General features: G+C 52.5%; 1 protein-coding gene across 4 annotated transcripts in view; it reads right to left on the reverse strand.

Moving 5' to 3' along the window:
- Nucleotides 1-15,197, reverse strand: part of AKT2 (AKT serine/threonine kinase 2) — a 48,747-nt gene that overhangs the window by 20,884 nt on the left and 12,666 nt on the right. For all 4 annotated transcript variants that reach the window (XM_045987543.1, XM_045987545.1, XM_045987544.1 and 1 more), the window contains 2 exons: nt 8,618-8,747; nt 349-477 (listed from right to left, as the gene is read on the reverse strand). In XM_045987543.1, coding sequence (XP_045843499.1) covers nt 349-477; nt 8,618-8,663 — 175 coding nt within the window. In that variant the 5' untranslated portion in view covers nt 8,664-8,747. The remainder of the gene's footprint in view (nt 1-348; nt 478-8,617; nt 8,748-15,197) is intronic.

Below are 15,197 nucleotides of genomic sequence, written 5' to 3' on the forward strand. Positions count from 1 at the left end.
TGTTACCAGAGCACAGGAAGGATGGCAGGCACCTGACACCAACCAGCATCATGGGACCCGGCCAGCAGATTCAGAACCAGAGGCGGTGCTGCCTGGGGTGAGGGGCTGGGGGAATGCCTGGCTTCGCCCTTCTTCCTGCTCCCTACTGGCCACCAGTTCAGCCTTCCCACCCCAGGTCCAGCTGATACACAGCCAGGGCGGGTGGGAAGGGTGGGAAATGGAGCCGAGGGCAAGCAAGCCATGGACAGGCCCACACCAAAGAAAGGCCAAGCTCCATGGGCTCCCCGGGCCTGCCAGTGGTTGGTTCCCCAAGCACCTGACCTCTGGCCTGGCGTGCCCGAGACGCACCTGCGACAGAGAAGTTGTTCAGCGGGGGCAGGGTCTGGTCAGGGGCATCAGGCCGCTCCTTGTAGCCGATGAAGGAGCCGTCACTCTTCAACAGGAAGTACCGGGGCCTCCAGGTCTTAATGTATTCACCTGAGCCGGGGCAGGGGGCAGGGAGAGTGGTCAGGGCAGGAGGCCCTGTGTCACAGCAACCCGCAAGGGCCCCCGGGTAGGAGGAGGGTGCCCCTCCAGGCAGCCCCTGCTGACGCAGGCTGGGACAGGCCAGGCGCTGGGCTCGGCCCCAGTGACCCAGAGGTCAGGCCTGGCAGGAAGGCGCCTGCAGCACTGCCCTGGGGCACTGGTTGCCTCCGCGTGTGGCCAGCAGCAAGCCAATCTGGCCGTCCCTGCCAGTGCGTGGCCCACTCCCAGGGGAGGCCCAGGCTTCCAAGCACACATGCCCTGTGGCCCTGTAAGGCCAAATCCCACGGGCTGGCATGCACCAGGACAGCCGTGCAGGCGGATCAAATGTCACAACACCGTGCCAGGCAGGGTCTAACTGCTGCTGCGCCCTCTGAGTGCCCCTTGATTGCTTCCATTTGTTCCAACCATGAAAATCCAAGTGCCCCGTGTACACACGCCTGCACGGCAAGGACCCAGTCCCCAGAGGGCCGTGGAGAACTAAATTAAGACAGTGAAACATACCTGCAGAAAAACTTGTGCGTAAATGTCCACAGCAATATTACTCATAATTTTAAGAAGTGGAAACTGAAAGTCCCTCAGCTAATAAGGAGAAAGACAACGTGGCGTATCCAGACTAGAGAACAGTACTGGTCCTATGAAGATGTTATCACTACATGCTATATACAACCTGGACGGACCATAATCTATGCTAAATGAAAAAAGCCAATGATGTTCCATTTGTATAAAATGTCCTGAGGAGGCAAATCTATAGGTGAAAAGCAGGTCAGTGGCTGCCTAGGCCTGGGAGGAGGAAGCCTGCGGGGAGGTCAGAGGGGAAGGGCCAAGGGGGAGTGCAAATGCTTTGAACTGACTGGGCTGAGGCCGCCACAGCTCTGATGGCACCGAGGGCCACTGCAGTATACTTGATTCCTGAACTGTATGGTGTGCAAATTCTAGCTCAAGCTGTTAAAAAACACGAGACGGCAACCATAAGACATCCAGCTTGTGGCCCAACACACCACAGGCACTCAGTAAACACTTGTTATCATCGGTCCCCTGCGCAAGCAAAACAAGATTGTGCCAGGCCCCCGCCCACATGGCACACGGGAGGCAGGCTTGCAGGGAGGGTGGGCTCTGAGCACAGTGTGCTGTGTGGCGTCCAATAAGTCGCTTCACTTCTCTGAGTCTTCGTCGAGTTATCCATTAACAATGACAATGACTAGGTAACACTCTAGTGGTATTCTGTGTCAGGTGCTGCCCTGAGTATCTTTCAGGACTTAACTTAGTCAATTTTTTAAAAGATTTTATTTATTTATTTGACAGAGATCATAAGTAGGCAGAGCAGCAGGCAGAGAGAGAGAGGAGGAAGCAGGCTCCCTACTGAGTAGAGAGCCCAATGTGGGGTTCGATCCCAGGACCCTGGGATCATGACCTGAGCCGAAGGCAGAGGCTTTAACCCACTGAGCCACCCAGGCGCCCCTACTCAATTCATTTCAATGTCAATACTAAATGACTCAATGTATACAAAGTTCAAAAACCAGCAAAATCCCAAATCCAGCAGCACAAAGGAAGGATTATGCGACATGACCAAGTGGGTTTTATCCCAGGAATGCAAAGGTGGTTCAAGTATGAAAATTAACTAATGTAATACACATTAATAAAACAGGGGGAAAAAACCTACATGATCATTCCGACTGTGACAGAAAAATATTTGACAAAACCCGATATTCTTTCATGATAAAAATACTTAGCAAACTAGGAATAGAAGATAATTTCCTCCACATTATAAAGGGTATCTATGGGGGCACCTGGGTGGCTCAGTGGGTTAATCCTCCGCCTTCGGCTCAGGTCATGATCCCAGGGTCCTGGGATCGAGCCCCACATCGGGCTCCCTGCTCAGCAGTGACCCTGCTTCCCCCTCTCTCTCTGCCTGCCTCTCTATCTGCTTGTGACCTCTCTCTCTCTCCGTGTCAAATAAATTAAAAAAGAAAATTCTAAAGGGTATCTATGACAAATACACAGCTAACATCATTCAATGATGAAAGACTACAAACTTTCTCTTTAACATCAGGGGAAAAAAACAAGATGTCTACTGCTTTCACCACTGCTGTTAAATACTACACTGGAAGTTCTAGCCAGAGACAAAGAAAAAGAAAAAGAAAGAAAGAAAAGGCACTGAACTTGAAAAGGAAGAAGTTAAAATATCTTTATTTGCAGAAATCACAAAGAATCCACAAAGTAATGACAAGAGCTAATAAATGCGTCAAGATCAACACATAAAAACCAGCTGTTGTTTCTATATGTTAGCAATGAACAATCCAAAAAGGGAATTAAAAAAAAAATCCATTTACAATAGCACAAGGAGGCAAAAGATGTACACACTAAAAACTACAAAACACCGCTAAAAGAAATAAAAGCCCTAAACAAATGCAAAGATATCCTATGTTCATGGATCAGAAGGCTTCATAAGTTAAGACAGCAACACTCCCCAAAGTGATCTACAGATTCAACATGGCAAGGCACCTGTCAAAATTCCAACAACTCTTTTTGCAGAAATAGAAAAGTCAATCTTCATACTTCCCGATTTCAAAAACTTACTACAAAGCCACGGTAATCAAATTAGCCTGGTCTAAGGACAGATAGACCAATGGAACAGAACTGGGAGTCAAAAAATAAACCCACACATATGATCAATTTTCAATGAGAATGCCAAGACCATTCTGTGGGGAAACAACAGTCTCTTCAACAAATGATGGGACAACAGGTCATCCACCTGCAAAAGAACACAGCTGGCTTCCAAGCCTCACACCATATACTATATACAAAGATTAGCTCAACATGCATCTACTTAAATATAAGAGCTAAAATGGTGAACTCTTAGAAGAATACATGGGGTAAGTTTTTATGACCCTGGATTTGGCAATGGATTCTTGGATATGACACCAACATTACAAGCATCAAAAGAAAAAAAGTTGATCATTAAAAATAAAACTGACGTGCAAAGGACATTAACAAGAAGATACATAGACAAGCAGAATGGGCAAAAATATCTGCAAATCGTAGCTCTGATAAGGGTCTAGTATCCAGAATATACAGAGTTCCTACAACTCAACAACGAAAAGATAAATAGCCCAATTAAAAAATGGGCAAAGAGCTTGAATAGGCATTTCTCTAAAGATATAAAACGGCCATCAAGCACATGAAAAGATGCTCAACGTCATTAGTCATTAGCAAAATGCAAGCCAAAACCATGATGAGCTACCACCTAGTACCAACTAGGAGGGCTGTAATTTAAAAGAGAAAAGAAAACAGGCATCTGGGTGGCTCAATCAGTTAAGTGTATGACTTTTATTTTTTTTTAAGATTTTATTTATTTATTTGACAGAGAGAGAGCACACAAGCAGGGGCAGAAGCAGACAGAGAAAGAAACAGGCTCCCTGGCTGAGCAGGGAGCCCAGTTCAGGGCTTGAGCCTAGGACTCTAGGATCATGAGCCACCTAGGCGCCCCATATCTGACTCCATCTCAGCTCAAGTAATGATCTCAGGTTGTGTGATGGAGCCCTGCGGAGCCTAATTAAGATTTTTTTCTCTTCCTCTCTGTCCCTCTCCCTTCTAAAAAATTTTAAAATAACAAAAATAATAATAAAATAGAAAGAACAGAACAGAAACAAAACAAGTGCTGGTGAGGATGTGTGAGAAAGTGAAAGCCTGTGCACCGCTGGTGGGAACGTGAAGTGCTACAGCCCTACAGAAAAGTCTGGTGCTTCCTCAAAAATTTTAAGTACAGAAAACACTACAGATTACAAATACAGAATATACAACCCTGATGCATATACGCATAAATACATATAATTAATCACACAGATGGCATTCGATTATAATTATAGAATATATGACCCAATTTATATAACCTATACAAATACAGATTATAAATACAGAACATATGATCCAGTGATTCCACTCCTAGGTCTGTACCCAAAAGAACTGAAAACAAGTAACTCAAATGCTTGTACACAAATGTTCATAGCAGCTCTGTTCACAATAGCCAAAGGGTGGAAATAACCCTAATGTTCTTCAGCTGATGTATGGAGAAACACCACATGTATTTTCATACAGTGGAATGTTGTTTGGCCAAAAGAAGGAAAGAAGTGCTGATCCAAGGTATGATATGGACAAACCTCGAAGACATTAAGGTAAATGAAAGGGAGCCAGACACAAAGGCCACCAACTGCACGATTCATTTGTAGGAAATGCCCATAATAACTAAATCCTTAGACACAGAAAACTAATCACAATAAATCAGAGGCTGACAAGAGCTGGGAAGAGCGGGGAATCAGGAGTGACTGCTTAGTGCTCGCTTCGGCAGCACATATACTAAAATAGGAGTGACTGCTTAATAAGTACGGGATTTTCTTTCAGGGAGATGAAAATGTTTTGGAACGAGACTGAGTTGACGGTTACGCCATACTATGAATGTACTTAAAGGCTACTGAATTGCATACTTTATTTTTTTTTAAGGATTATTTATTTATTTGACAGAGAGATCACAAGTAAGAGAGGCAGGCAGAGAGAGAGAGGGGGAAGCAGGCTCCCTGCCAAGCAGAGAGCCCGATAGGGAGTTCTATCCCAGGACCCTGAGATCATGACCTGAGCTGAAGGCAGAGTAGCTTAACCCACTGAGCCACCTAGGTGCCCCTGAATTGTATACTTTAAAATGGTAAATTTTGTGTTACGCAAATTTTATCTCCATTTAATTTTTTTAAAAGATTTTATTTATTTATTTGCAATAGAGTGAGCATGAGCTGGGGGGGAGGTGGCAGAGGGAGAGGGAGAAGCAGACTCCTCATTGATGCAGGGCTCGATCCCAGGACACTGGGATCATGATCCAAGCCGAAGGCAGAGGCTTAACCCACTAAGCCACCCAGGCGCCCCTGTCTTGTTCTACATCTTGATCTGGACATTGGTTTTAGAGTGAGCTTATGATGCAGGTACTCACCTGTGATGTTTTATATATTCATAGTAAGGAGAAAGAGAGAAAGAGAAAGGGAGAAAGAAACAAACAGAGGAGGAAAGGAAAAACATCCTCACAATAATCCCATTTTACAGATAAGAAAACTGAGGCCCAGAGGCGCCATTACTTGCCTGAGGCTCAAAGGGATTCACTGGGAGAGCTGGGATTGGAACTCAGGTTTGCTCCACCCAGTCTCCCCTCTTGACCACTACACTGCCTGCCTCAAAACTGGCAGGCAGAGGCTGGCCTGGTAGGGGCCGGCAGAGGGTGTGCTGAGGCCGTGTCAGAAAGAGGACCAGCACAGGGCATGAGGGACTCCAAGAGTCATGCTCTCACTTTGCCTGTTCCTTGAGCAGACTCTGCTCAACGAGAGGTAGCTTGTGGACCAGGCCTTGAAAGCACCGGTTCAAGAGGCAGAGGGTAAGTCTTTACTGAATCTCGGGGTATATCAGTCTTCCTGCCAAGCCTCCGCTTCCTTGCCTATAAGACGGCACTGCCTCCCAGGGCAGCTATGGAAACACAGTAAAACTGGGCTTGCCTAGAGCAGAGCCCCGTGCCTGGCACCAAACAGGGACACAGCAAACTGGGGCTCCACCACCAGAAGTGGGGTGAGATGGCACGGGTGCCCATCTGCCCTTACCCACCTCTGCTCAGAATGGTGGACTACAGGGGGGAGGAGGGTGTGGTGCCTGCCTGGCTGTCTTTAGAACATTTGACTCTGGATCTTGGGGTCAGGAGTTCAAGCCCCAAGTTGGGCCTAGAGCTTACTTTAATTTAAAAAAAAAAAAAAAAGAGAGAATGGCAGGCAGTGGGAGGCCCCAGAGCACCCTGCATCTGCGTGGGCAAACCCAAGGTGGGTGCATCCCAGCCAGGCCATCCGAGTAGCTCATCTTAACCCTGGCAGCATGAGTGGAGGTGCTGAAGGCATAAGAGGAGCTGAGACCCACATTTAATACTGCCAGCAGCCCTAGGCCAGACACAAGTTCCCAGCCTGGCAATAGCTCTCTGGCTGCTTCCAGAGCTCCTCACAGTCCAGCCCAGTGAGCCACCGGCCTGGGGACACTCAGGAGCTGAGACCCTGGCAACACCCTAATACCCTCATACCACCCCCACACGATCCCAATCATTCCGTCAGCAATCAGTTACTGAGCACCTGCTGCATGCCAAGAACTCTCCTAGGCCCTGGGGTTACCACAGTAAATAGCCAGATAACAATCCCTGCCCTCGGAGAACTGAGTAGATCAGAGGCCTGGGCTGTTAACCCATTTTACAGATGTGAAACCAAGTCTCAGAGAGGTAACAGAGCTTGCTCAGAGTCACCAAGAGGAAGTGGCAGAGCCAGGATTAGAACTCTGACACCTGTCAAGGTTCAGAAAGTTCCATCAACAGCCCCGAACTCATGGCCACCCTGGGCAAGTACGATCAAGGTGCCTCAAATACCACCCCTGCCTGAAAAGGTCAGTGGGAAACAGGTCTCCCCTGCCCAGTTTGATGGTGGGGACCTGGCCCTGGGGATCACTTCCATCCCTCCTCACTGCTCTGTGTCCGCAGACTGGGACAGGGCAGGAGGAGAGGGCACTTTTGGTTCTCACGGGACTGGCCCCACTGGCCTCCTTACCTCTTCGAACACATCCAGCCCACTCCCTCTCTGGCCTCACGGCTGCCCTCTCCTACCCCAGGCAGCCGTGGGGCTCACTCCCTGCACTTCCACAGGTCATTATCAGATACCCCTTCTCAGTGAGGCTATCCCTGACCACCTTGTTTACGACAGCTCCCCGTTTCCTCCCACATCCCTTCTCCCGCTGCTCCACTGTTCTCCATGCCCCTTACCACCACTGCAAGCACTGGTCCCCTCGGGTGCCACCCACCCTCCCTACTGAATGTAAGACGTCAACGTGAGAGGGCAACTTTTGCCTGTCTGGTCCACTGCCGAGTCGCCAGTGCCTGGAGCACAGCAGCCGCTCAGTACGAATCTGCTGACTAAATGGGGCGCACAGAAAGCAGCGACCACCAGTTTTGGCCCCCTCCCTCCCTAAGAGAAGGTCCACGGAAGCCGGACAGTCTGCCTCCTTCACTCCACAGCGCCTGGATGGCTGCCCCCTCAAGCCGGGAGCTCCACACTTCTGGGGACAGGAGGCCTGGGCTCTAACACTGTAGGCCGTTAGGCTTCTCACTGTCGATGACTTCACTTCTCCGGGCTTCAGCTGCCCAGCCGTACAAGCAGATGAGGCCAGGCCCAGCTCCTGGCATCCTGGGCTCAGATCGCCTGCAGGGTTAATTAAAGCCAAGGTCTTTCCCATGGCCTTCAGGGCCCAGCATGGTTGGATGCCACACCCGGCTAGGCCTTGCTCTCCCCACTCCAGCCAGCCCAGCCAGCTCAACCAGGTACACTCTTGCCTTCGTCCCTACTCTCCTGTTCCCTAGGACAGCCTTGCCCAGCTACGTGTCTGTGGCTCACTCCTTCGCTTCCCTCCCCCCTCCCTCCTCCCACCCTGGGCCTCCACCACTGCCCCCTCCTCAGAGAGGCTCACCTTCAGAGTCCCTACTGCTCATAAGAGCACTCCTTACCACCTGCGATCATATGCCTGCTTCTCTGTTTGGTGTCCTTAGCCCCCACTAGAATGTAAACTCCATGAGGGCACATGTCCCAGGAGCCTGGGAGCCCAGGACGGCCTGGCAGACCACGCATACTCAGTACATGCACAATGAATGAATGCTGAGTACTCCCTCACTGTGTTACTTAGGTGAAGAGACTTCCCCTCCCTGAGCCTCAGTTTCTTCATCTATAAAATGGGGCTATGACTCAGACCACCGAGGCAGAGGCAGATTTGAGACTTGGCCCCGGGGGCTTATACAGGGTGTCCAGCAAGGCCGGGGGACTGGGCCCCAGGCAGATTTGCAGTTCCCCAGGCTGCTGCTGAAGGATTCCATGAAACGGCCTTGTGAGGAGCAATTGGCCTGGGCAGGCAGGTCGGTCTCAGCAGCCTGGCTCCTTGGGCTATAAGGACCCTGTTCCTCTGCCTCCCTGGGCACCAGTTGCCAGGAGGAAAACCCAGGCAAGAGGGGAGAGATGCAATCCAGTGGACAAAAGCAGCCCCTTACCACGCTTGTGGAGCCAGCCTTCTTTGATGACAGACACCTCGTTCATGGTGGCAGCGTGACACGCTGTCACCTAGCTTGGGACAGCTCAGGGCAGCAGGACATGCAGGAAGCGCGGTGGACAGAACACAGTCTGGAAGACAAAAGAGGAGCTTGTGAATTCCAGGGGGACTCAGCCGCGGCCCCTGCCCTCAGGCCAGCTAGGCTCTGGCCCCTCTGGCTGCTCAGCCAGCGCCGCACAGAGTGGAGTCAAGGAGGGTAGGGAGCCCTGCCCACTTGGCCCAGACCGAGGGGAAAGATGTGGCCTCGTCCTCAGGGACTCCAACTGGGGATTGGGGGCAGGGGGAGCATGACCCTGACCTCAGAGCCTTACTCTGGAGGGAACAGAGTTCCCTGGCCTCCTCCAGCCTCCCTGAGCTGAGGCAGTCCTACCACCAGCCTGCCTTCACTGCGCACTGGGCAGGAGGGAGGGAGCAGTGGCTCCACCCCGTGTCACTCCTGGGCCCCCACAATGAGGTAACCTGGGATGAATCAGACAGCCCTGGGCACCTGAGGGAGTGCTCAAAGCCACCAGCATCTGCTTGCCACCCCCCACCCAGACACACACACACACACACACACACACACACACCACACACAATGCACACTCTTTCTCTGCCCCCTCCCCTCCTTTCAGCCTAGCACCTTAGCAAACCAAGTATCCCCCACCCCCTGTGCCAAGCCACCCTACGTCACTCCCTCAGTCTCAGTCCCCTCTTTGCCCCATCAGATAACTGAGGGAAGACAAGTCTCCGATGATCAGGATCTGGAACAAGACAGAAACCTACTGTGTATGCACTTGTCTGGCGCTTAAGGAGCCAGTCCCGGGTGCTCAACCAAGGCCCTGGTCCTTTCCCCAGGACCTCCACTTCCGTCCTCAGGGACCAGCAGCTGACAGACTGACAGACGCCGAGGCCGCTGCTTCGTCTCAGGTTCCCAGGGTGGAAGGGAGAAGGGCAGGAGGCAGCCGCCCGCTGGGCCCCTACCTGGAGCCACAGGCCTGGAAAGGGGCCATGGAGCCCAAGGCGCCTTTTGCCTTTCCCGGGCTGGGGTTATTTGCGGACAGCAGGTCAGGAGCTACAGCGGCCCCCAGAGAAGTGGCAGCTGGCTCTAGGGACACCGTGGGCATCAGCTTTCGCTCATGCCCCAGGGGAGCTGGCGGCCGGACGCACTACTGCCTGGCATGTGACGGTGGCAGGCTGCCCAGGCCTGGGCAGGGAAGGGAGGTAAGTGGGAGGAAGCGAAAGGAAAGACAAGATGGACAGTGAGAGGGAAGTAAACAGCGGGGGTGAGAAATCACGTTCTGGACTCCGAGCCGCCAAGGCAGGGCCAGGAGCAGCAGAGGGGCCCCTGTGCGCAGTAGGCAGGATGGGCCCCGAGGGGCTCACACTCCACGGACGGAACACCCAGAACACAGAGCCTGAAGATCCCAGCAGCCTGCGCTTCCCTCTGCGATGTGACCAGTCCCGGCACCTGCCCCGCCTCTCGCCCCACCCCCTGCCCCACCTCCGGCCCTCCCAGTGGCCTGGCTCACTGGCTCCCGTCCAGGTCCAGTGCTGTCCTCTCCCTCAAGGGCCTCCCTCACCCCCTCCTTAGACTTCCGACTCCATTATACCTCCCTTCGATCTGTCCCCACTCACCGGCCAGACTCCTCAAATCTGACCTTGTCCTTCCCCCACTCGAAACCCTTCTGTGGCTTCCACTGGCCTCGGGAAAGAGCCGAGCTCCCTCGCTTGGGATTCAAGGCCTTTCAGGACCTGGCCTCCGCTGACCTTCACTCTAGCTGCCTCCTGCCCCTGCTCAGGCCAGCAGTCCCCACTGCCCATCCACCCGCTTCCTGACACCTCTCTCAACTGCCCTGGCCTTCTCCCTGGTCTCTGAGTCTCTGCTTTCAACCCTCAGACTCCATCTAAATCTGGCCCTGTCCCTCCAGGTTAAATACCCTTCTGGGGTTCCCCAGTGTGCTCACAGAACGAAGTCCTTTCCAGCACGAGTCCAGTGTCACCTAGAAAGCTCTCTGTAACCATGACAACGACTAGAGCTGGTACTCCGTCCGTCTCCAGCTCCTCCTCCCTACACCCCTCTCTCTACCAGGCTTCTGTCTCTCTGGCCCGTCCCTCTGGCCTCCATCCCCTATACCTTCTGTGAGTTCTCCCTCCTCCTTTTGAGGTCTCAGCTGAAACAAAGCCTCTTCCAGGAAGCCTTCCTGACCTCAGAGCCTAGATGCTCTCTGTGCACCTCAGCCAATTCTCCCGACACCTACTCAGTGCTCACCTAGTGGATGAGCACAACGTCTGGGTATCTGCCGAGTGCATAATGAATGAACCCACGTCTCCCCAGCCCAGGGCCAGACAAAGCCATGGAAACATTTCCAGAGTCTATTCACGACACCAATCTCCTCTGAGCATATCCTAAGCAACAGACAACCAGAGGGGTCCTGGAGATGAATCATCAGGAAGACACAGCCCCTGCTTCGTGAAGCTCCGGCCTGCCTAGAGGTGGTGGGAAGTTCAGAGGTCTTCTCCTGATGCAGGGGTTGGCACCACGCTCTCCCCAGTACCAGCTCGATTCAGAAGTTCTATAGAAGCCAGATGGAGAACCCGAGTCCCAAGGAAGGGTGGATGTGGAAAGACAGGACCGGGGCCTGGCGTCCAATCTCGGGCTCCCCTCCCATCCTCAGCCCGATGAATTCACCTCCGTGATTCTGCGTGTCTTGGGATAGTTGGTAGCTCGACCTACTGCCTGGCCTGGCCCCCGGGGAACAGCCAAACACATGGGTGAGCGCTCAAACATACAGCTGCCATGGTCAGAGAGAAGCAAAGGCAGCCAGGTGTGGCCAAGAGTGGTCAGGGTCGCAGAGTCTGAGAGCTGCTGCCAGCCGGGTGGTCCTGAGCAAGTGGGGTGCCCTCGTGGAGTCTCTCCTGAGCAATCACAACTGCCCCACCGGAAGGGCAGTGACCATGCCCAGGGGAGGGCAGAAGCTCAGAGAGTGGAAGCCATTTACCTTGGGTCTCCCTGCTGAGGAAGGCGGGAGCCCTGGCCACTACTCGGCACCCGGGGCCACTTTCTACATTCTCATTCTGGCATCTAGAGAGCCAGCAGCAGCTTGAGCGAGGGCACGGGAGGAACTGGAAGACCCCCTACGCCCCTCCCAGACCCCACCCCATCCTCCCACTGAGGAGTCTCTGACGTGGCCCTGGAGTGATGAAACACCAGGCATTGAAGCCAAGAGGATGGCCTGCTCCCCAGGGAGCTGCCGGCAGAGGCCGCCCAGGCGGGAGGGCAGAGAATGGCCTCTGGAAGCCAGTGTCAGCAGGCAGGGGCCTGCGCCAGCCACCGGCCCACAAGCAGCACACCCCATGGCAGGGAGGGCCTACATGGCCCCATCCCCACTCGCCACTTCTTTGAGTGTTGAGGCCCAAGGGCCCAAGTCAGTCAAGGGCCTGGGCCAGAGCTGCAGCCTATAGGCTCGAGGTGAACTCCCTGGGAGGCAAGGAGAGAAGGGCAAGGCCACTTCACAAGACAGGACATCCACACTACTAAGGAACACACACAACCTCATTATTTAAAGAGAAATGCAAAGTAAAATCATGTACCAGGATGGCTGAAATTTTAAAAACTGACAATGCCAAGTGTTGACAAAAACACAAATGATTACTGGTGGAAGTGTAAAATGGTTCACCCACTAAGGAAAATTGCTTGGCAGTAAAAATTAAAACTCAGTAGGCACCCACACTCCAAGACCAGCAATTCCACAACCCAACCCGACAGAAAGGAGTGTTTGTTTAGCAAGGGACTTACACTAGAATGTCCACAGCAGCAACACTCACAGTAACCCCTGAACTGGAAGTAGTCCAAGTGTCTACCCACAGGAGAGCAGATAAACAAACAGAGGAAAATTCATACAGCAGAACGTTCCTCCACTCACTAACAACACATACAACAGGGACAAAGCCTAAGAATGTTACCATGAAATAAATGAAATAAGCCAGACGCACAACAACACATCAGTCATGGGACCATTCACAGTAAGTCTGGAACAGGCACCACCACCACACTACGTGTTTGGGGCGCCTTTCTCACTTATAAAACTATGTTGAACGTCAAGGAAACAGATCCGTGAACATCAGGAGAGTGGGTATCAGGAGTACCGGAGGGGGAACTTCCGGGAGCTGACCGTGTTCTGTTGTGGCTACGCCGGGCTCTCATTAGCTCTTTGTTATACTACACCACACAAAACAGGCTTAACATATCTTTCTGTATCCTATGACAAAAAAAGTAACTATAAAGAAAGAACCTAGGTTTGAGATTCCAAAAAATGAGGGGAGCCAAAGTCAGGTGTCCTGGCTTCCAGGGCTCATCCTCCCCAAAGCTGGTGTGCCTGCATTTTCCCCTCAAGAAGACTGGGTTAGGGTTTCAGGGTGGCTCAGTCATTAAGCATCTGCCTTTGGCTCAGGTCATGGTCTCAGGATCCTGGGATCGAGCCCCGCATCAGGCTCTCTGCTCAGCAGGAAACCTGCTTCTCCCTTTTCCTCTGCCTCTACCTGTCACTTCCCTGCTCCTGCTCACTTGCCTTCTCTCTAATAAATAAAAAAATCTTAAAAAAGAAGGAGGAGGAGGCTGGGTCACCAATGAGGAAGGAGGAGGTCTGGAGGATCTGACTTTCACCCCCAGGTTTTCTGGCTTCCAGGCTGTGCAGCCACAGGCAGGTGACACCCTGCCCTGTGTGACTGCAGAGCTTCCCTCCATACAACGATCCTGTTGGAGAAGGGCCATGAGAAGGGCCACAGCCCCACGGTGTGGGGAGTGGGCTAGAGGGAGGGGAGGGGACGTCTAACTCTGCACAGAAGACAGCTGAACAGAGATGAAGATCACTGCTCTCGGTGGTCACTGAGCAGGGACGGGGGAAGGCGACAGGACAGGGGTCCCCAAAGGAGACTCTGAGCACTCTGGCAAGCTTTTATTAGCCTCAAGAGCTGCCAAGTACACGGGTGTCACTGACCTACTGCACCGTAAGGTCTCAAACGCTCTACAATAGTTCATTTTAGGGGCGCCTGGGTGGCTCAGTGGGTTAAAGCCTCTGCCTTCGGCTCGGGTCATGATCCCAGGGTCCTGGGATCAAGCCCCACATCGGGCTCTCTGCTCAGGAGGGAGCCTGCTTCCCTTCTTCTCTCTCTCTCTCTGCCTGCCTCCCGGCCTAGTTGTGATCTCTATCAAATAAATAAATAAAATCTTTTAAAAAAACAGTTTATTTTAAAACTTCTTTAAGACATCTGTATTCCCATCTATCTGACTCACGGATGTTACTTATTGCTCAATGGTTTCCAAACTGTAACTCCTTGAGAAGCTTCAACTCACAGAGCCAGAATCAGATCCGTGAGAAGCAATTCACAGGGTGAGGCAGGGCCACCAACTGGGGAAGGCCCTCATGGCAGCCCTGGGCAGGGTCCTTCCAAACCTGTTTCCTCATCTGTAAAATTAGGGTTGTGTGGTTCCTGCTGCTTGGGGAGGGGGAAGGAGGGTTGTGAAGCCTCACTGAGCTCTAGCACTTCTGTCCTCACCCCTCCTGTAGTCTGGGACCCTGGGACCATCCCAGTTGGAGCCCATCCCTCCTGTGCTCAAACCCTCCAGTGTCCCCATCTTACCCCGAGTAAAAGCCAGAGTCCTTACAGGAACTCTAGGACCCTATGAGGTCTGCATGGTTCCCCCTTTACTTCTCCAAATACACTCCATTTCAGCAGGGCCTAGGCCTGTGGCTCCTCCAACACACCAGGACATCCCTACCTCAGGGCCCTTGCACCTGCTGCCCCCTTGGTCAGAATCTGAGGGGCCCTACCCCCTTTCCTCAGCCTCTACTCACATGCCTTTCTTCGAGAAGCCTTCCTAAGCTTCTCGAAGACAAAAGGGAGCACCCATCCTACCTCCCCTCACCCTTTATTTTTCTCCATACCTCTCCTTATCCTTTATTTTTCTTTGTAAGCATTTCTCATGGCTGACGCGACTATTTACTCGTTAACCAGTTCATTGTCGACCTCTCCCCACTATGATGTCAGCATGGTAAGAGCAGGGCCCCTGGCCTGCCTTGGACCCTCCTGGGTCCTCTGAGCCTTGCAAGGTGCTGGGTAAACAGTGGGCACTTAAAAAGTTATTTGTGGAATGACTGTGCACAGAGTGAAGCCCTGTGCCCAGAACAGACTAAAGTAAGTTAGATTCCTTTCCTTGCTCCGTCAAGTCCTTTTTTCCTCGGCTCCCCACCCCCACCCCCACCTGGTTTTCTATGCCAGACAGCACAGATGGCATAAGGGAGGCAGGAGGGGAGGCCGAGGCTCCTGGAGCTGGAGACAGCAGGGTGCAGCTCTTCCCGGGGCTATAACCCTGCAGGGGCTTCCACCACCTGCCCTCTAATCTGCACTTTCGCTGCAGCTCCCTGAGGAGGACTTGCTCAGGAGATGAATGCAAAGGCAACAGGAACCTGTCCTTCAACAGGCAGCATGTGCTTGCGGGAATCCAGGAGGAAAGACACACTGTGCAGCGTGAGCAGAGG

This window comes from Meles meles, chromosome 19, assembly GCF_922984935.1.
Source record: "Meles meles chromosome 19, mMelMel3.1 paternal haplotype, whole genome shotgun sequence".
NCBI classification, from domain to species: Eukaryota; Metazoa; Chordata; class Mammalia; order Carnivora; family Mustelidae; genus Meles; species Meles meles.